This window comes from Eulemur rufifrons, chromosome 23 (genome assembly GCF_041146395.1).
Source record: "Eulemur rufifrons isolate Redbay chromosome 23, OSU_ERuf_1, whole genome shotgun sequence".
In the NCBI taxonomy this organism is placed as follows: domain Eukaryota; kingdom Metazoa; phylum Chordata; class Mammalia; order Primates; family Lemuridae; genus Eulemur; species Eulemur rufifrons.
This window is the reverse complement of record NC_091005.1, coordinates 16,217,256-16,239,606: the sequence shown is the minus strand read 5'-3', so window position 1 is coordinate 16,239,606 and position 22,351 is coordinate 16,217,256. Positions and strand designations below refer to the sequence as shown.

The window sequence follows — 22,351 nt, the reverse complement described above, 5'->3', positions numbered from 1 at the left end:
TTGGATTATGTGTATTTTGGTATATTTACTTGTATTTCAGCTTCTCATAAATTTGAAAAACCTCAGATCAGAATGCTCTCTTTTATTTCTCACCATTTGGGCAGCACCTAAGTAATTTTATAAAATACAGCATTCTGGTGTCACGGGTTTCTCTTGGGCCTACAGGGACAATTTCTTCTGAGTTGCCTCTTTGGTTCCCAAGGGCGTGTGGCCAGATCCAATGTTCTGGCCTCCCTCTCTTCTTCCCATTTGCCTTTGGCCATGCCTTTAACCACACTCCTTGGTCCTCCTCCGTCACCAGGAAGGACCAGGTCACATGCTAGGGCTGTTGAGTCTGAAGCCAAATACCCATTCCTACCCAGACATCAGCCAACAGATAAGTCATTAGCAAACCCAGACTGATCTTCAGGATGACAGGCTCCCCCAGGCCATCTGGTGAGATCATTGTGGGGACCCAGAGGACTGTCACCTGGAGCACAAAGATGGGGCTTTCTGCTCAGGCTGGCGATGACGGGATCCTAACAGGTGGTCCTCTCCCCCCCCTTCCCACGATCCATCACAACCCACATGTAGGGCGTGGTGCAGCGAGCACTCGAGAAACATTCCTGGGCTAGGTGAGAGTTCAGACAGTGCCTCTATATTGTGTTTTGCCTTCCCCTCAACATAGAATTGACATCTGGACCCCAGAGCCCAGCAGGGCCCTCTGCAGACATGCCAGGGTGGTGCAGACCCGTCCCCCAGGTCCAACTGCAGTGCACTGCGTTGGGGGGACCCACAGGAGAGCCGACAACAGGGAGGCTTCCTGGGCAGCTCCCCCCAGCACAGCATTCCCAGGTTAGTCCCAGCAGGAAAACAGACTGCAGCAAATGCTGTGTGCGATCTTAGGCCTTTAACTTTTTTTTTTTTTTTTGAAGGAAAGAAAAAAAGAAAAGTACAATTAACAAGCCTCTTTTGTAAATGGGTTTCCTTTCTATGTATAAAATCCTGGCAGTTCCTTGTTTTTACATGTTCATGCTGTGTAATTTTGAGATGTTACTGAGATATGTTCTGAACATAATGTGCATTTTTTTCTGTACAGATGAAATGGGAGAATTTAATAAAGAGTTTGCAGGTTTTTACTTGTTAAATCTTCTCTGTGGTGACTGGGAGAAATCTCCAACCACCTGCTCTGCTAGAAGTTTTTGAAACTATAAGCAATGACAGTGAACTTGTCAGCTGATACAAATCTATGGATAAGGTCTTTAATTCTTGGCTAATTGGGTCGAGCAGAGCAAGACTATAGGACTTTTAGGGGAAAAGAGACCTTGATCTCCTTTTTTGTATGCTAGTGGCAGAGCTGGAAGTCACATCTGGGTTTTCTGACTCTTGAACCCACATCGTGAGGCTCTGTCGTGGGGAGGCCACATCCCTGGAACCTCTCTCCATGGAGCCCTCCTGTGGCCCCCTTTACTCAGTGCTCCCACCCCGGTTCCCAACAGCCCGGTCCCTGGGTCAGTGGCCTTCACTGGACACCCTTCCTGAGCCTTTTCTTTGGCTTCTCCTACTCTCAGCAAAGCTAATTTGCATCTGGATGTTAAAAATTAAGGCTTACAGAGTTTGCATGGTAGCAGGGATTTCCTGAAGTCAGAAGGATTGCTTGAGGCCAGGAGTTCAAGACCAGCCTGTGCAACAGTGAGACCCCATCTCTACCAAAAATAAAATAAAATAAAATAAATAAAATAAAATAAAAATTAGCCAGGTGTGGCAGCATGTGCCTGTAGTCCCAGCTACTCAGGAGGCTGAGGCAGGAGGATTGCTTGAGCCCCAGGAGTCTGAGGTTGCTGTGAGCTAGGCTGACGCCATGGCACTCTAGCCTCAGCAGCAGAGCGAGACTATCTCAAAAAACAAACAAACAAACAAAAAAAACCAAAGAAACAATAACTGAAAACATCCAACTTTAGTGAATGACTAAGTCTACAGATTAAAGCATCTCAGTAAATTCCAAACAGTATAAATTTGAAGAGAACTGTCCCTAAGCACTTCATGGGGAAACTGTTGAAAATCAAAGATAAAGAGAAAATCTTGAAAACAGAGAAGAACAACAAACTTATTTCAGGCAAACAGGGATTTGAATGACTTGGACTTCTCATCAGAAATCATGGCGGCCAGAAGAACATCTTTAAGTGCTGAAATTAAAAAAAAACTGTCCACCCCAAATTCTTTATCCCCTAAATATATCCTTCAAAAATAATGGTGATATCAAGACATTTTCAGACAAAGGAAAACTAACAGAAGTGTAATTATAGTGTGTGACATGGCTCAAGTGACAATGATATTTGCACATTAAAAAAAACACTGTAAACAATGAATATTGATTCAACCCAGAAAGGAAGATAAAAAATCAAATTTCAAGGCTGGGCGGCAGGTGGGGCAATGAGTGTCGCCGGGATCTGCGAGCTAAATTACCTTTCAAGTCAGTAGAGAATATCTGAAACCTGGAAACCAATAAAATAACAGTGTGAGCATGAATTGAGAAATCGTTACTTACCAGAAGAAAGAGCTATGAGAGTTGAGAGTGATCACCCCTGGGGACCGAGACTCCCCAGGGTGGTGCGGGTCTGGGTGCTGCTACTGCTCATTATAAGCCTTGTAGCATCAGTTGACTTGAAACTAGTATCTGTATGCTTTGGTAAAAATAAAAGTTAAATTCTAAAGATTAGTCACAAAACGCTGATAACCTCTCAGAAAAACTCGAAGCAGGTCCCGGGTGAGTCAGCAGCCTGAGGTCTCAGCCTGGCTGGGCTTGATGGGAGACACAAGTCGCCCAAGGCTGGCTCCCTCAGGGCAGGGCTGCGTCTCTGTGGAGGGTCCCTGACATGCCGAGGGTGCCCTGGAGACCCCTCTCCCTTCTGGATGCCGCCTCTGCCTCAGCCAGTGCTGAAGGGCACCATGGCTGGAGGTAGCAGGAGGCTGGGGGCTGGGGGTTGCACCCTGTCTGCTTCTCTTGTTCCTCTTGGTTCCTGACTGGCTGGTCAGCTGCAGCTGGAGATCCTGGAAGCCTGCCTGGAGGAGGAAAGCATGGCCTGGCTAGACAAAGCGGGAGTTTACTTCTGGGATGAAGTGTGGAACCAGGTTACATGAAGAGAGTCTGTGCCTTATTTGATTACCTGAAGAATGGCGTTAACCCTTACTGCAGGGAGTAAGGGGACCAGATATTTATAAAGCATTTTGAGAAGAAAAAGTGGAGCCCAGAGCAAGCAAGTGTGTTGTCAGGCTCAGAGCTCTGGCACTAAGCACATCTGGACAGGAGAATGGGACCCTGCTCTTTCCTCGCCCAAGTTTTCCATGCTTGTTGCAATGGGGATTTCTCCCTCCTGTGATCCTGCTGGTGGGCTTTGGTTTAAAAAGCTGCTGGGTAAAGGGCAATGTATCACTAGTACGGGCTCTCTGCTCGGATGAGACTCTAGGCAGACGACCCTGCGTTTGCACCCTCTTCTGTGGCCAAGTGTCCTGGCTGCCTTTGCCCCACAAAGGCTGGCAGCAGTTGGTCCCCCACGGTAATGGGCTGGGGAAGACTGGACACAAAGCTTCCCTGTCAGGTGTCTGGAATGTTCCAACCCAGAGCCTAAAGGAGCAGAAGTTGAGTGTTCAAATTGGTCACCCAGTGGGAAAGTTCCAAAGCCAAGTGGGGCCAGCTGGTCTGAGGAGAGGATGAAGCACAAATATCCAGCTACTTGCAGGGCGCCGAAGAGCCTGGAAAACACAAGGACCAAGTCAGCCAAGATCACCAGGGCCCTGGGGTAGAGATGCACCCGGATGCCTGTCCTGGGCACGGAAAGATAGCTCCCTGGGCTCAGACAGCTGCACCCGACTCCCAGGCTGCATCCTGGAGTAAGTCTGCGTGCCACCCACATAGTTAGTAAACAAGCCACAATGAGCTCAGTTAAAAGACATCAGCACCAGTGGCACCTGGGGACTCCAGACCAGCTCCCATCACTAACAGGCTGACTGGCTAACGAGCCCGGGCCCAGGTCCTTTGCTCCTTGAGCTGTCCCTTGGCCTCCTTGGGTAGTTCAGTTTTGCTCATCTCCCACTGTCTCCCACAATCTGGAAACCCAGGGAACCAGGCCATGTAATTCGCCTTGCAGGAGTAATAAAAAAGCAACTTGTGCACAGAAGGATTTGGCAATGGATCAATTATTTCATGTGTCTTATCAGTTGAGTCTCAAAAAATACATCATTGCCTGTTTTACAAGCAAGTCAATCCTGTGGTGGCTGATTTTGTGTGTCAGCTTCACTATGCTAGTATGCCCAGATGTTTGGCCAAATGCCAATCTAGATATTGTTGTGAGGGTATTTTTTGGATGTGATTAATATTTAAATCGATAGAGTTTGAGTAAAGCAGATTACTCTCCATAATATGGGTGGGCCTCATCCAATCAGCTGAAGGCCCTGAGAAAAAAGACTAAGGTTCCCCAAGGAAGAAGCAATTCTGCCTCCAGACTGTCTTCAACTCAAGGCCACAACATCAGCTCTTCCCTGAGCTTCCAGTCTACTGACCTGTCCTGCATATTTCAAACTTGCCAGCCTCTACTATCATGTGAGTCAATTCCTTAAAATAAATTTCGCTCTCATTCTCTCTCTCTCCCCCGCATATATGTGTGTGTACAGACTGATACAGAGGCTTAGGAAAGGTGACCTCCCAAGGTCATACACCAAGGAAGAGACAGAGGCAATGCCCAGTCAAGCCCAAAGTCATGCGATTTTTTTTTTTTTTTTTTTTTTGATACAGGGTCTCACTCTGTCACCTGGGCTACAGTGCAGTGGCATCATCATAGCTCACTGCAACCTCAAACTCTTAGGCTGAAGTGATCCTCCTGCCTTAGCCTCCTGAGTAGCTGGGACTACAGGCATGCACCACCATGCCCAGCTAATAAGTCATGCTCTTAACCCACCATGACAATCTGGGATTCTGAAGGGCTTGAGGCAGATGGCAGCCTAGATCTAAGTGTCTGCGGGTCCCTAAGTCTACAGACTTTCACGTGAACAAGCAGCTGGAGGAAAAGGGCACCTCCCTCTTGTTGAGGCTGCACCCACGGAGCCTCATTTCAGTCCTTCTGTGCCACAGAGGCCACGCGGGGTTATCAGCCTTCCCAGGGAGGTTTGATGAGTCTGACTTGGGTTTCTAATTGATCCTGACATTGTCCACACAGCCCTGTGAGCCCAGGAAACTGCAAATCACACGCCACAGCGCCACCTACTGGCTTGTGGTTGTGGACAAAGGCAATAAAGGAATCACGTCTGACCTGGGAGGCGACGGGGCATTTTCCCTGATTTCAAATCGGCGAACAATTATTTAAAAATTTTAGAACAGGGGAATACTTATTCTATTTTATAGAATGAAGTGTTGCCCAATAAAAAAATGAAAAAAATTTAAAACATTTTAAAGCTTTGTCTCTCCACTTTTCCCCATTCATTTAATCATCTATGAAATGCCAGGCAAATGCTAGGTGCTGGAGTGTCAAAGAAGTTAAGCCCTCCTCAAAGGGTTTTACAGAACCAGTAAGGATGAAAAGACAAGACATATCAGAAAAAGGTGTGGTGGGGACACCAACGGGAGGCCCATTCTCTTGGGGAAGGAAAGGCTCCACTGAGGACACGGTGGTGGTCTTAGGCTGAGTTTTTGAAAGATGGGAGGGCTCTGCCAGGGTGGTTGAAGGGGTCGTGTGATTCTAAATTCAGAACTTCCCACCAGCACAGCAAGTTGGGTGCCAGGAGGGCATCTTAGTGAGCAAAAGATGGATGTGGTAAACCTCTCAGTGTGACGTAAGAGCAGGTGCGAGATGAGATGCAGTCGCAGCCGCAGGCAGGGAGAGTGAACTGGGCTCAGGCCCCGGCATCACACCCAGCAGGGTTCCTGAAACCCGGAGCGCCTCGGCCAGCACACCACAGCGACCTTGGTTGGCCAGGAGTCTGAGCTTTACCTCATGACACAGGGGCGTCACTTGAGGGTTTCAAGTCAGGGAGTCAGTGACCTGCTGTGTCTTAGACGACCCTGCAAAGAAAAGACGGAGATGACAGAAGCAGGAGAATCGTTAGGAGGTTAGTACTGAAGTCAGGGACGGTAACTCTCTGAACCACAGCAGTGGCGGTGGGGACAGAGTGGTCCCCACAGATTAGAGGCATTGAGGAGCCTGTTGGGCGGATGCTGGACTGGAGGTGGAGGGAGAGGTGAGGGGGATCAGATGACTCCCAGGTTTCTGGCGGGGTGACCATTCATGAAACTGGAAATAAAAGGGGGTTTGGAAGACCAGATGAAGAGACTGTTGAGGACATGTTAGCCTGCAGGATTCCCAGATGTAACTGCTCAAAAACTGGTTGGATAAACAGAGAAAGTCCAGTGACCGAATGTGTGGCTGGACGCTGGGGTAGTAACAGGCCACTGGCTGCTTCCCTCAGACCACGTCCTCCCCTTCCCACTGTGTGAGCAGGACGCACACGCCCTTGTTTTCCACACAAACACGGGCTCCAACATACACGGGTGGTAGTTAAAGCCACATTCAGACTACGAAGTCAGTCATAGGCTGTGCAGTCCAGTGACAGTGATAGTAACATCAGGGGGAGGAGGGAGGCTCCCCCCAGCCATGCCAGGGCTGCATGGAGGAGAAGATAAACACCCACATCCTCCCTACCTCAGTTTCCAAACCTCGGTTTCTTTCTTAACCTGTGGTAACACACGTAGGGACAAAAGGTTTTATGCACAGTTTGACATTTGTGATGGCTAGTACGCATACCACGTCACTGCACTTGAACATTTCACAAGTGGACGTGGAAGAGTCACTACGATGTCTGTTTATTCATTTACAATCCTTATAACATGAAAAGGAAATCTTAATGGAAACCTAGCTTGATAGAAATACAGTGCACAAGGTTAATACCACATTCACGGGAGGCAGAAATGCTCCGTCACCCTGTGTGCCCAAAGTCACCTGGGCTTCTGGGAATAGATCCCATTTACTAAAGTGCCTCGAATGTCTTCAGGCCCTCATTCTAACTCTACACAGGAACAGAAAAGGGCTGAGGTGAACTGCACATCTACAGACACGAATAACGAGTTACAGTACTTTACAATAATTACAATGGTGCTTTTATACATCCCGAGTGTTGACCAGAGTGAAGTGTTAACTGTGCTGCTAGAAAACCCTTCCCCGAAAGAGCTTTCTGCCCCGTGCCCACTGTTCTGAGGAAGGAGAGGCTACGTGGGGCGGATGGGAACCCACACACTGAAACGAACTTTCTTTCTCATTCTTCCTACCTACATCCACGATGTGACATTCTGGAGTGTAAGGCACTAGAACCCGGCTTGGAGAGAGGAGGTGCTCCAAGCTCCAGTTTTTGGTGTGCAAAAGAAATCCTGACATAGATCTTTTGAAACCGATGCTACAAATATCCTTCCCACCTCTTGTAATTTCTGTCCTTGACAGACAGGAAAACAAGAAGGCAGAAGATGTTTGCAAAGGATAAAAAGCTAAATGTATCCAAATCTCATAAGAAAAATTACCTATGAAAAAAGATTTATTTCTTCAAGGGATGCTCTGTTCTGAGAAGTCAAGAGTCAACTCAGACGTTTTATGGAAAAAGGAAGCCAAAAACATAAAAGTACTCAACCCCCTTGAAATATAGTGCATTAGTGGTTACGAGAGCCTACAAAGGACAAGACTCGTCCCTGGCAATGATCAGAGCCTTAGGACTTAGTATTTTTCAGTGCAGGCTGATTATGGTGATGAGGGATGGAAGTAGGGAGAGAGCTACACAGCTTGTTCCCTACTTACTGCATGTAAACAGAATGGACTCGGCATATTAAGTACCACTTTACTTCATCTACCATCTCCTGCAGTCAACCAGATTTCTCCTAAATTCATGTGCCTGGATATGGCATGAGCCACACGGCTCATGAAGAAAACTTGTGATGTTTTTCTCCCAAAATTGCCACATCTAGGCATCAGGAAAGGCTTCCCCAATAACATGTCTTATATGGCTCAGTATCTTTTTTGGGCAGGTAGGTGACCCCAAGCATTAAACCTTAGTTAAATCAAACAAACAACAACAACAACAACAACAAAAACCTTAAATTATGGAAGTATTTATATAGCAAAGGAGCCCAGCATGTCTTGAATTTTCATACATCAGTAGCAAGAGGCAGTTTCATTCCTTCGGTAGCCAGACCTTATCTGGGTGGTCTTGTGTGAGTTGACCGGCCAGTGAGTGAGGTGTAACTATGTAGACGGTGGGCTAGCATGGTGACACAGGAGTCCCTGGAGTTTTATTACCACTCCCCAAGGGCAGAAGCCCTCTCTTTCTTGTGCATCGTTGGATCCCATCACCCAGCACCGGGCCTAGTCCCAGGCGGCCAGCAATAAAACACAAGATTGGCTTGTGTAGGGAGATGGCACTGAATCCAAAGAATAGAAACTGGGGAGTGTGCCGCGACATGCGATAGTAGCTGCGATAGTAGCTGCGTCGTTAGATCGTTATCCGTTTAAAGAAACATTTACTGGATGAAGTGCCAGGCACTATTCTAGGTGCTGAGAATATTAGCTGTGAATAAGACAAAGATTCTGTCAACAGGGGCCGAGCCTACACCGTTGGGAAAGGCAGTAAACAAAACCTATTTGAAATAGTGATGAGTTCTATAAAGGCAACAGAGCGATGTAATAGTGAGGGATAAGTGGATGGGAGAACTTCTCTGAGGCTTGAGTGAATGATTGCTCTTCTGAGCGGAGCCCAGCTGGGAAGGTGCAAGTAGTTAAAATAAGGGGCAGGAACTCAGGCTTGCCAGTCCTGCCTTCAAGATCGGGCCAAGCCAGCAGAACGGATTTCCGATCCGCTCCGCTCTGCTAGGGCCTCGCCCACGAAGGTCCACAACGACTTCCAAGAAACAGCGTGACCGCCAGTGTAAAAACCTTTTTTACGCCCAGGACTGCATGTGGCTTTGGGCTGCGGACCCATTATGGGGCAGGACCTGGCCACAGGCTTCGAGGGTACAAAGAACCCGCGCGCTCCCCACATTCCAGCGGGGCCTGCTGCCCATCTCCGACGTCTTGGCTCCACTTGCGGAAATCGACGCCGATCGGGTCCGAAGCCCGAGTTCTAAAATGGCCCGGAGAGTCCAAGCCTCTAGGTCGCCTCCATCTTGGCTGGCAGAGTAGCTCCGGGGGCGGAGCCTCGCGAGACCCAAACAATCCCACGTGGCAGGGGCGGGACCTCCTCGGTGACGTCACGGCGCGCTCGTGCGCGGCTGCGGCTCCGCTCCGACCGTACCCTAGCAGGGGGTGCCGGAAAGCGCGGAAGGTCGCAGTCTCCGGCTTCCCCGGAACTTTTTACTCCCTCCGCCCCGCCCCCTTCCCACCCCCTGCTCCCCCTTCCGGCCCGCAGCGACCCTCCTGCAACCGTCGTGGCTGCTGCCTCGCTTCCGCCAGGGTGTGACTGAGCGCGGAGCCTGTGGGTGGCCCGTGAGGTAAGGAGACAGCTGCGGGGCCGTTCCGGCCTCTCGGTCCTCGCGGCCCTTAGCGCCCCGGGACCCCTGGTTTGCCCCTTTCCGCTTTGGTCTCGCCCACGGTCGTCCCCCGCAATCCTCCGCTCCGGGTCGGTTCCGTCTGCTACTTTAAGGAAGGCGCGTCCCCACGCCGGGACTCTACGGCGAAGGTTGTCCGGGCCTCGCGGACACTTGTCGGGCTGCCCCGGGGCCTGCGCACCTGCTTTTCCAGGCGCCTACAGCTCAGCCCGGGATGCCCAGGGCGGCCGGGGTGACCTCCGCTTCTGGCTGCCTCCACCTCGGGCATGCACACCTCTGCAGCGCAGAGCCAACGGCGGCTTGTCTAGCCGGGCATCTGTCTCTGCAGGTGGAATTGTTTTCCCGCGTTCAAATGTGCTGTCCGCTTGTGCTTTACTAACTAGTAAGAGTGCTGCAGAATCCGAAGGAAAAGTTACCTGGAAAAGTCTAGGCCAGGGCAGTGAGCTTTATTCTTATGTTTGACCTTTCGGGAGTGATTTATATGGTACTCAAATTTGAATTGGGAACCTCCAAGCCCATTTCGCCCATGCATGTAAGCATGAGATGTACGGGGACCGGAGTGGTGGAGGAGGAGCCAGCCCAAAGGGTTCGCTTTTCCAGTGGTAGGGACTTGTATTAATTTCCTAAACTTCCATGATCGCCTGGCGCACTTGTTGAAAAATACAGCTTCCTGAACCAGCAGGATCAGAATCTGCGGAGGTGGGGCCCGGGAATCTGTTGTTTTTAGACAGGTGACCCAGGTGGTTCTGCTGAGACAAGTGTGGGAAATGTGTTAATCCACCCATACTCAGCCAGTCTTCCTTGTGACCAGCGGCCCACTTGTGCAGTGCTGTAGCCATGCAGAGGAACAACTCAGGACGTTAGAGCTATCGCCTTGCTCTTGTTGGAAGAGCAGATTAGAGCAGAGCCAGCCCCAGTCTTAACATTATTTAGCAGAAGCTATTCCTCTTAGCAGAGAATATTATACATTTTCCAGGACTTTAAAAAATATAAAATTTGTTTTAAACCAGGTGATATGTTTTATTTCCGTGGCATCTTGAGTTTCTTCTCTACTGGCTTCATCACCTTTGCTATCAAGCTTTGCTTTAGTTTTGCTGCCAAACCTACTAGAATAGACTCTGGTGCCCTCCTTTCCTTCCTTGTTTACTTTGAGCCCTTGTTTTCTTCTGCCCTTACCACTTCACTCTTTTGAAGGTCATGATGAGCACAAGGTCAGAAGTACTGTTCTTCCTTCTTAGTACTCTGGGCTTTTAACATTGTTTATTCCATCTTGAAACCCATCTGTTACTATGATTCTTCTGCCATCTTTGCAATTCCCAGTTTCCTGTTAGGGAAGATTTCTTATGGGTCTGTCCTCAGAGCTGCCCTTTCTTTATACTCATCTGGTAGCAAGGAAGTGACATGAAAGGTATCATGGAGTAATGATTAGTGGCAGGCCCTAGTACCAGACTTGCAGGGTTAGAGTCCTGACTGCCACTCACCGGTATTATAGGACCTTGGGTGAGTCACTTCACTTCTCTGTGCCACAGTTTTCTCAAGTGTAGAACAGAACTGGTAATGTCTACCTTATAGGATTGTGAGGATTCAATTAGTTGTATACATAGGCAGTGTCTGGCACATGGTGACTACCTATAAAAATATTTTTAGTTTAAAAAAATTCTTTCAGTTATTTAGATGTCCCCTCAAATCTGGGGCCTACCCTTGAGATCTCTGAGTCATTGATTCCTCCCCAATCACCTTTGTTCTCTGTTCTCATCTCATTCATGTACTCACATATATTTCCTAGGTGCCTATGCTGAAGGCTAGGAAAATGGAACAAGTTATAATGGGTCCCTACTCTCGGAGAGTTCAGCTATTATAGGGGAATAATAACTACCATGTACTGAGTGCTTCTTAGGTGCCAGTTGTCATGTTATTTCTGCATTGTCTGATTGAGTCTTTGCAGCAACCATGTAAGGTAGGTATTCCTGGCCCATGGTACGGATGAGGAGCTGGAAGCACAGAGTTTGAGCAACTGGCTCAAAGTCACACAGCTACTGAGGTGGGGAGGCAGATTTTCAAACCCAGATCTGTCTTCCTCCAAAGCCCGGATTTGGGTTGCTATGTGGCTTTTCAGATTGGCAAATCGACCATTACACACTGTGGTGAATTCTGTGCTGGGAGCAGTGCAGGGTATTATGGGAGAACACAGAAGAGTCCCTTAACCTAAGTGTTGGAGTGGGAGGCAGATGTCAGATAAGATGTCAATGAGGCCGCAATCTGAGATTATCTTTATTTGGGGGAGAGGTGGTAGGAATAGTCCTGGAGGTGAAAGAGAAAGTTCATGCGTGAGAAATTACAAGTAGTTCAATCTGGCTTGGTCAGAGTGTGAAAGGAGAGAAGAGAAATGAGACCAGAGATAAGAAACCAGATTGTGAAGGATCTTGCGCTCGTATTAAGGAGTTTTGTTGTTTTCCTGAGGGCATCAGAAAGTGATTGAAGGGATATGAGCAGGGGCATGAAATAAGATTTCTTTTCTAGAAAACTTGCCCAGACTCTTGTGTAAAGATCAGGATGTGGAGGGGAGAATGTTGGGTAAATCCAGGGCTGGCAGCCCTGTCAGGAAGCGTCTGCAGTGGTTGGCGTGAGACATGCTGGTGATCTGTACTCAGGTGCCAGCAATGGACATGGAGGTTTAGGGTGTAGAGATGTCAGGCCTTGATGATTGACTGGGTGGGGACGATGAGAGAAGGGACAGAGCCCAGGGTAACATCCACGTTTCTAGTATGTGATGTTACTTGGGGGACACAGGAAGTGGGGGCACGTTTGGAGATTGAGGAAGATGGGTTTACCTTTTGATGTGCTGTTTTACCTCTGGAATGCAGGTGGAGATGGCCATTCTGCAGCTAGGTGTGCAGGCCCGAGGCTCAGGATTGTGGTGAGCTAGGCCATGAGTCATAGTCGGAAATGAAGTCGCCCTGGGAGAGCGTGTGGAATGCGAAGAGAAGCGGGCCTCAGAGAGCCCTGGGGGATGGCACCACATCAGGATGGGCAGAGGGAAGAAGACAGGAAAGCAGATGTTGAATAAAACAAGGAAGCCGTGTGAGGAGGAAAGAGTGATCAGTGGTATTAACTGCTGGTTAAGTGTAATGGTGCCCGGAAAGCGTCCTTGGAAACTAGGAGCATTAGTGTTCTTGGCGAGAGCAGTGTCAGTGGCTGTTGGGGCAGAAGCCCGACTGCTGTTGGTTCAGGAGAGAGTAAGATAGGGGAAAAGTGAAAAACAGAAAATACAAGCACCTCTTTCCGTATATTAATTTATCGTCAAGTGAAAAAGACAGATTTGATATATATGTTAAGAATAAATTATTGCCTAAAAAACCTACCAGCGGACTACACTTATAAGGTATAAGAAAATGAAAACTTAAGACGAAAGTGGTGGCGGACAGGTGGACATCAGGGCAGCTCATTGCTACAAAAAAAAAAAAAAAATTCTGGGAAAATACTAATACCATTAACACTGGCATTGGTTATTTTTGTGTGGTGGGAAATCTTAATTTCTTCCTGTATTTGAGTTTTTGCAAAGACCATAATTTTTACAGTTCAGAATTTTTAAAATTAAAAATTGCTAGTTGAATAAAGTTGTGAAGCTTTTTTGTTTCATTTCTTAAATCACTTGGGAGGGACTTGAGCTATTAAAATGCTGAGGAAAAGGAGCCAGAGGGAGGGAAACATCACAGGTGCATGAAAGAGAGGACAGTTGATAGAGCTAGGGTCAAGAGAAGGGCTCGCTTGGTGGCTCATGCCTGTAATCCTACCACTTTGGGAGGCCGAGGTGGGAGGATTGCTTGAGGCCAGGGGTTTGAGACCAGCCTGGGCGATGTAGCAAGATTCCATCCACCTTCCTTCAGTTCCTACTACCCAGGACTCATTATAGACAGTGGAGCTTCCACACCAGGTTCCTTACTGTCACTCACAAGCACACAGCATGGTCAGACTTGTTCTGTAACTTTATCGTGCTTCCGCTTTCTCCTTGTGTCTTTGTCCAAATTTTACCTCTCCAAGGCTCAGCTTATGTCCTGCTCTTTTTTTTTTTTTTTTTTTGAGACATGGTCTCTTTCTGTTGCCCAGGCTGGAGTGCAGTGGTATGGTCATAGCTCACTGTAATCTTGAACTCCTGGGCTCAAGTGATCCTCCTGCCTCAGCCTCCCAAGTAGCTGGGACTACAAGTGTGTAGTGGTGTGCCACCACTCCTGGCTAATTTTTTATTTTTTTGTAGAGATGGGGTCTTCCTATGTTGCCCAGGTCTCGAACCTATGATTTCGAACTCCTGGCCGCAGGTGATCCTCTTGCCTTGGCCTCCCAAAGTTCTGGGATTATGGATGTGAGCCACCACGCCTGGCCCACATCCTGCTTTATATATGATTCTTTCCCTGATGGCTCGAGCCTTTGCTTCTTTCTTCTGCAGCTTATTTATTGTCTTGTAGAAATGTGTACTTTGTTACCACCTGATTCATGTTCGTGTAAATGAGAAGCCTAACATGGCCAATGAGCCTGTCTTCCTGTCTAGGACTGTAAATACTTAAATCCTGACCAGCTAACCCATGGAAACACAAGGCGTGCCATCCTTCGCCTAGACCCTGGATTGTGTCTCTTCTTTCCTTCCCAAGGACCCCATTGTTTGTTACTGCCGCTCCTTTCTAATCGTCTGTTTCCCTTTTACTGGGTCATTCCCACCAGCAGTGAACATTCTTAATATCTCTTGTCTGTAAAAACAAATAATCTTGCTCTACCCTGTGTTCTTCTCTCGCTTCTGTCCCATTTTTCTGCTCCTCTATAGAGCAGAATGTAATAGAGCTGCCTCCACTCTCGCATCTCCTTTACTCTTCAGTTTGCACTAGTCTGTATTTCATCCCTGCCACTCCCCTGAAAGTGTCCTTGTTTTTTTTTTTTTTTTTTTTGACAGAGTCTCGCTCTGTTGTCCAGGCTAGAGTGCCATAGCATCAGCCTAGCTCACAGCAACCTCAAAGTCCTGGGCTGAAGCAATCCTTCTGCCTCAGCTTTCCAAGTAGCTAGGACTACAGGCGTGCACCACCATTTTTTCTATATATTTTTAGTTGTCCAGCTAATTTCTATTTTTTTTTTTTTTTTAGTAGAGACGGAGTCTTGCTCTTGCTCAGGCTCAGGCTGGTCTCGAACTCCTGAGCTCAAATGATCCTCCCGCCTCAGCCTCCCAGAGTGCTTGGATTACAGGCGTGAGCCACCATGTCTGGCCTGAAAATGTTCCTTTTGAGTTCACCAAGGACCCTAATGTTGTCAAATGCCTCTGGACACTTGTTCATCTTGCCTAACCCCTCAGTACCGTCTGTAGTTAACGACTTCTTCTAACACTATTCCTCTCTTGGTCTCTGAGACACCTTTGCCTGGTTTTCTTTCTACCTTAGCAAGCCCTCCTTCTCCTCTCTTTAGCCAGTTCTCTCCTTATCTGGACACTCTCTGGGATCTGCCGCAGTGTTCAGGCCTAATCTGTAGTCCTTCCTTTTTCTTGTGCTGGGACCCTCAGAGGAGTAGTTCTTCCTTTGTCAATACTGGGACTCTAAATGCTGTATATACACTAATGACTCCAAAACTTTTTCCTCAGTTTTCAGGCTTGCATGTCCAGCTGCTGCTTGGTGTTTCCACTTGGATGCCTGGTGAGTATCTCACACTTGACATATCTGAAAACGTAACATTTGACTGTACACACATACCCTGGCTCACTCTCTTTCCCCACCTCTCTGCTTCCTTCCTCCCTCATTCCTAGTCTTTCATGCTTAACCCAGAAACTTAACTATCCTCCTTATTTCTCCTTTTTCTAGCTTTAATATCCAGTTTGTTGGCGAGTAAGTCCTGTCATTTCTGCTCCCAAAACAATCCAGTCATTTTTCTGACTCCATTGCCACCATCCTTGTCTAAGCCACCATGACATCTTCCTTATGCTACTGCAGTAGCTTCCTAACTCATCTCTCTGCTTTTCCTATTTCTGCCATCCATTCTCCACCATGGAGCCAGACTGACCTATGAAAAACATCCCAGATCCTTTCATTCCCCTGCTGTAGCGATTTTCCTTTGCACTTAGAACAGCATTCCTGCTCCTGATGATGGTACTCTCAAGGGCCGTGTATGTAGTTGGTTTCTGCTGCCTCTGCAGAGTTGTCTTAAATTGTCCCCCCTCACTCCCCATGTTGTACGCACACTGGCCTCCTTTTTATTCTTGGCCTTATCAAGGTCCATCTTACCTCAGGGCCTTTGCACATGCCCATCCCTGAGTGGGAACATGTATAGCTGGTTCCTTCTGATCCAGCAGGTCTCATTTCAAATATCATTTCCTTGGAGGCCTATTATGACCATCTTATTTTATATAAACCCCTACTTTAACACATTAACTTTATTTTCTTATTTGTGTATTGATAGGCCTTCTCGCTGTTCACACAAAACTCTCAAATGGAAGTTTCATAAAGGCAGGGACTTCATATTCTTATTTATTTTTTCTTTTTTTTCGTGTGTACCAGTCACCCAGCGACTTCATAGTCTTGTTCACTGCTAATATCTACACCTAGCAGAGTGTCTGAAGCTCAGTAGGTCCTCAGATATTTGTTGAATCAATGAGTTCTGTCCTTTGCTAAATCTTTTTCTCATTAATCCTGTGCTCAGCATTAAGTGGAATGAAATATGTTTGGTTTTCTCTGTCTAGTTTGAGTTCTTGGGATCTCCCAGTTGGTGACAGACGTGATGTTCTACCGGTTGCTATCGATTGTCCGAAGACAAAGAACCAGCCCCAGATGGCAGAATTGGTCCTCAGCAAGAAGCAGCATGTCAGTCGCTGAGGCGCATTCTATTGCCCTGCCCACCCAGACACAGGTGGTCATCTGTGGGGGTGGAGTCATGGGCACATCTGTGGCCTATCACCTGTCCAAAATGGGGTGGAAGGATATTGTCCTTCTGGAGCAGGGCAGGTAAGGATCAGACTGGACTTGACCTGTGGCTGTGCTATGCTAATTTTTTTTTTTTTGCAGAGACAGTGTCTTACTATGTTGCCCAGACTGGCCCCGACCTATTGGCCTCAAGCAATACTCCTGCCTCGGCCTCCCAAAGCGCTGGGATTACAAGCGCCAGCCACCGTGCCCAGCCTGTGCTGTACTAACTGTATAAGACTCTCGGCCGGGCGCGGTGGCTCACGCCTGTAATCCTAGCACTCTGGGAGGCCGAGGCGGGTGGATCGCTCAAGGTCAGGAGTTCGAGACCAGCCTGAGCAAGAACGAGACCCCATCTCTACTAAAAATAGAAAGAAATTATCTGGCCAACTAAAATATATATAGAAAAAAAAATTAGCCGGGCATGGTGGCGCATGCTTGTAGTCCCAGCTACTCGGGAGGCTGAGGCAGTAGGATCGCTTAAACCCAGGAGTTTGAGGTTGCTGTGAGCTAGGCTGATGCCACGGCACTCACTCTAGCCCGGGCAACAAAGCGAGACTCTGTCTCAAAAAAAAAAAAAAAAGACTCTCTCATTCCCTCTCCTTTTGGTGATACTACTGTTCCAGTGATAGCTAACCTAAATGTTGCTAAGTATTAAATAGCATGAGAAGAATCCAGGTGGTATGTCCTGCACTTTTTTTAGTGATGCCTAGTAATGCTTGTGTTTTCTGGTAGTTAGAGAGGGGGGAGATTTCAATAAAACAAGCGTCTTAAAAGGCTGGAGTTCAGGTTCCGAGCACACCTTACCTTGCTTTGTTGTAGTTGTACAACAGTGTGAATCCCTTGGCTCAGGAGCTCCCTCTCTGTGCCAAAATGAGAGTGGCTACATTCTGCCTGTATTTCTGTTACTTTTGTCATTATTTTAGAACAGTTTTAAATTTACAGGTAAGTTGTGAAGATAGTGTAGAGTCCCCATATACCCCACGCCCACTTTCCCCTATTGTTAATATCTTATATTACTATGAACGTTTCAGTTAGTGAACCAACATTGATACTTAGTGTTAACTAGAATGCCTATTTTTTTGGATTTTTCCACTTTTCCCCTGATTTCCTTTTTCTACTCTGTGATCCCATCTAGGATAGCACATTACATTTAGCTGTCATAGCTCCTTATGCTTCTCTTGTCTGTGACAGTTTCTCAGGCTTTCATTGTTTTCAGCAACCTTGAGGCTTTTTTTGAAAAGACAATGTAATAATATTATAATAATATATGCTATATATTACATATAATATATATAGCATTATATATATAGTAATAAATTTATTATGTGCATACGTGCTGTATGGGAGTCATACAAAACATGAAAACTCCTTTTCTTTATATGAAAACATTGACCTTGAAGCTTTGAGTTTTCTGTGACATTTTAGACTTTTTTTTTTTTTTTTGAGACAGAATCTCACTCTGTTGCCCAGGCTAGAGTGAGTGCTGTGGCGTCAGCCTAGCTCACAGCAACCTCAAACTCCTGAACTCAAGCGATCCTCCTGTCTCAGCCTCCCGAGTAGCTGGGACTACAGGCATGCGCCACCATGCCCGGCTAATTTTTTCTATATATATTTTTAGCTGTCCATATAATTTCTTTCTATTTTTAGTAGAGATGGGGTCTCGCTCTTGCTCAGGCTGGTCTCGAACTCCTGAGCTCAAACGATCCGCCCACCTCGGCCCCCCAGAGTGCTAGGATTACGGGCGTGAGCCACCGCGCCCGGCCGACTTTTTTTTTTTTTTTTTTCTTTTAAAGACAGGGTCTTACTATGTTGCCCAGACTGGACTCCTGGGCTCAAGTGATCCTCCCACCTCAAGCTTCAAGGTCAATGTTTTCCTGCTTCCTCTTTCATAGTACTCATCTCCTTGCCTCTTGGCCTAGAAAAACAGAACCATTATTTGCAGGTGGATTATCAGTTCTGGGGAAGCTTCTCATAAGTTTGTGAGTTGAGTATAAATTTTCATAATGCATCCTTAATGTCAAAGTCTTTTTTGAAGTCCTTTTAGATTATCAGGCATATTCTAGCCATAGAAAACAATAAACTCATTTCAGTGTATATATTTCTAAGTGGGAGACCCTAGGGAGCTTCATTTTTGGTTTAATTTGTTGCTCCAAGATCATATAATACCCTTAGAATTGACATAAGAAGGACAGTTTGAGCCTGACTTTTAAAAATAATTATGCCTTAGCTGAGCACCGTGGCTGGTGCACACCTGTAGTCTCAGCTACTCGGGAGGCTGAGCAGGAGGATCGCATGAGCCCAGGAGTTAGAGGCTGCAGTGAGCTATGATTGCACCATGGTACTCTAGCCTGGGCTACAGAGTGAGACCTAATCTCTAAGAAAAAAAATTTTTTTTTTTTTTTTTTTGAGACAGAGTCTCACTCTGTTGCCCAGGCTAGAGTGAGTGCCGTGGCGTCAGCCTAGCTCACAGCAACCTCAAACTCCTGAACTCAAGCGATCCTCCTGTCTCAGCCTCCCAAGTAGCTGGGACTATAGGCATGCACCACCATGCCCGGCTAATTTTTTTTTCTATATATATTTTTAGCTGTCCATATAATTTCTTTCTATTTTTAGTAGAGATGGGGTCTCGCTCTTGCTCAGGCTGGTCTCGAACTCCTGAGCTCAAACAATCCGCCCACCTCGGCCTCCCAGAGTGCTAGGATTACAGGCGTGAGCCACCACGCCCGGCCAAGAAAAAAATTTTAAAAGAAATTATGCCTCAACAATGGCTTGTGAAATAGTTGTACACTTCCCTTCATCAAATAATTGTTCGTCTTCTCCATCTCTAGTAGTGTCCTCCTCAAGGATCAGTGGTTCTCAACTCTGGCTGCACATTAGAAAGAACCACCCAGGGAGCTTTTAACAAATACCAACACCTGGGCCTCTTCCCAGAACAAACCAGAATCTCTAGGGGTGAGACCACGCATCAGTATTTTTAAAATACCCAAGAGACTCTAATGTACACCCAAGGGTAAGAACCACTATCAAAGCTGCTTAAGGAATGCTGTCCCAGCAGATGTCACCACAGCTATAGGCACTGGCCACCAGCTAGAGTTAATGGAACTCCCAGCCAGGGTAGCAGCTCCATACAGTCAGTGGCTGTACATTAGTTACAAAAATGGTAGAAAAATGTGTCGTAGAGAACTGACAATCTGACATGGAAATAGAATCATTAGAGTAAAACAGTAAACTCACATGACAGGAGCGCTGACACAGCTGGCGGTTTACTGAGTGCTAAATAATCAGAGAGAAATGACCTGCTTACAACCCCTACCTGCTTTCTTGACTTAGGGTCCCTTGCACAGCTGGGTGTTTGGGCCCAGCATTACTGGAGCTTTTTATGTTCTTTTGCCTACCACACATTGGAGACATTTTTTCAATTTAAATTTCATTTATTTTCAAATAGGCAATATATGATTCAGAATTGAAAATATGTAAAGGAGTACACAGGGGAAAGTCTCCCTCCCTTACCTGACCCCTAACTACAAGTTTCCTTCTCTGGAGGCAAGTTCCAGATATGTTTTGTACATATATAAGCAAAATGTATTGGTACGTATGTAGATGTGCATATTGGTATTAATTTTTTTTCCCTTTTTTGTATAGGTGGTAGCATACCTTAAAACACTGTTCCTCGCCTTGCTTTTTCCATTATGGTTCCATATTGGTGCATAAAGACCTTTCTCATGCTTTTTTATAGCTACACAGTATTCCGTTGTATAGATGAACTCCCAGATTTTAAGTCAGTCCCATGTCAATGAACATTTAGGTTGTTTCCATCTTTTCATATTGCAAATAATACTATAATGAGAAACCCTGAACTTACATTCACAGATATGTGAATCTACCTAATAGCATTTTGCATCCATCCTGCAGGCTGGCTGCCGGCTCTACAAGGTTCTGTGCTGGCATCCTGAGCACCGCCAGGCACTTGACCATTGAGCAGAAGATGGCAGACTATTCAAACAAACTCTACCATCAGTTAGAGCAAGAAACAGGGATCCAAACAGGTAAGCAGGTAATCTACCGTTTACTGGTCTGCCTGTCCCCCAGACTCTTTTACTCAGTACTGTATTTGGTCCTATACCTGCTTTGCCTGGTGATTTGGTAATTAAGACTTGGGTTTTAGTCCAGACTCTGCTGTCAGCCAGGCTATTAGCTTGAGCAAGTCACTCGGCTTATTGAGCTGTCTTCAGTTTTCCTTTCTATAAAATGAGGTGATTCAATCAATATCCTAGAGCCTTTTTGGATCCTATAATTCTTGTCATTATGTGAAAGTTTTCCTGGGCCATTTCCTATGTATTTGACTGATTTAAGCATAGTAAATGGCTCTTGACTCTTAAACAAACAAGAGGAGAAAGATCTTAAGTTTAGATGCTTGATAGTTAAATCATAGTTTGACCTATTGAACTTCACCAATTGTTATTTTTTTTTCCATCCTTCACCCTGTTCTACACCAGTTGTTATTGGGTATATTTCTTATTATAAGGCAGAAACATTTATTTTTTCTGATCTGTATAATTAAAGGGAAAATAACACAGGGAATTGTAAGTTAAATAGTATTAGAATAACTAGCAGCTGTTCCAAGAACAGGAAGAGTAATCTGTACGGTGATCCCATATGATCACAAGGTAGAAAGAGAGTCTGTCAGTTTGCTGTACGGTGAAGGGTTAGCCGGAAGCCCGGAGTCAAGCCCAGTTTCAAGACCGGTAGTTCTTGTCTCACCTTAGTCCCTGTTCTAGAAAGTCTAGTGACATCACTAGACTTTCTGTGGTGTCATTGAACTTAACCAGGCTTCCTTTTGAGAACATAGTAGAAGTAGTTCTGCTGTGCCGTCCTTGTCTTTTACTGGGGAAGATGCCTGTTTTCAGTTGGATTGAATTTGATGACAACAAGGTGCTTGAATCAAGTATCAACCAGGGTTTGAATCAGAAGAGGGTCCATAGAATGGGCCAGAGATAGAGCAGTTGGCACAGTTACTAGTGCTCTGCTGAGCCTTGCATGTATCAGAGGAATCTGAATCACAGGCTGCTTTAGGGCTAGAAGGTAGATTAGCCCAGCGTTACCTCTGGGTCATAGTCTGGACTCCGTATTTGGCCTGACTTCTCTTCGGTGCTTGAAGGGCAGTGAGGGGGGGTGGGCGGCGGTTGGGAGCAGTGAGGAAGTCAAGCAAGGAAGTGTAAGGATATATCACCCCCATTGTGATACACCAGTGGTGCAGTGAAAGATGACCGAGGCGGCATCAGTGATCGAGAATTCTCTGTTAACCACAGTGTGTACATGATAATTGTTACTCAATAGACTGTTTTTGAATCACTAAATAAAGATGAAGGGACATATGTACAATCTGGATTTAATGAGAAGAGTACAGTCGTCGCTTGGTATCTGTGGGGGATTGGTGATTGGTTCCTGGACCCCCCTTGGATACAAAAATCTACGGATATTCAAGTCCCTGATATAAACTGGCCTAGTATTTGCATATAACCTACACAGATCCTCCTGAATACTTTAAATCATCTCTAGATTATTTATTGTAATACGGTACCTACACATCACTTCATTCACGTGGATTCAGTGTAGTACTTGACACATGGCAAATTCAAGATTTGCTTTTTGGGACTTTGTGGAATTTTTTTCCCCCGAATAATTTTGATCCTCAGTGAATTAAATCCATGGATGCAGAACCTACAGATACAGAGGGCTGACTATATTATATGCTGATCCTCTGTAGTTCGTCCAGGTGAGGGCTACATTAACTACTTTTTAACCCAAAATACTGGATCACTCCAAGATGCCTCATTCCTTTGCCGCGCTGAATATCAGTTTCTGC

At 46.3% G+C, this 22,351-nt stretch overlaps 1 protein-coding gene across 1 annotated transcript in view; it reads left to right on the top strand.

Annotated features, from left to right (window-relative positions):
• Positions 1-9,409: 9,409 nt before the first annotated feature.
• Positions 9,410-22,351, top strand: part of PDPR (pyruvate dehydrogenase phosphatase regulatory subunit) — a 35,566-nt gene continuing 22,624 nt past the window's right edge. Inside the window, exons 1-4 of the mRNA XM_069497749.1 lie at positions 9,410-9,496; positions 15,171-15,222; positions 16,263-16,524; positions 20,398-20,531. Coding sequence (XP_069353850.1) covers positions 16,301-16,524; positions 20,398-20,531 — 358 coding nt within the window. The 5' untranslated portion in view covers positions 9,410-9,496; positions 15,171-15,222; positions 16,263-16,300. The remainder of the gene's footprint in view (positions 9,497-15,170; positions 15,223-16,262; positions 16,525-20,397; positions 20,532-22,351) is intronic.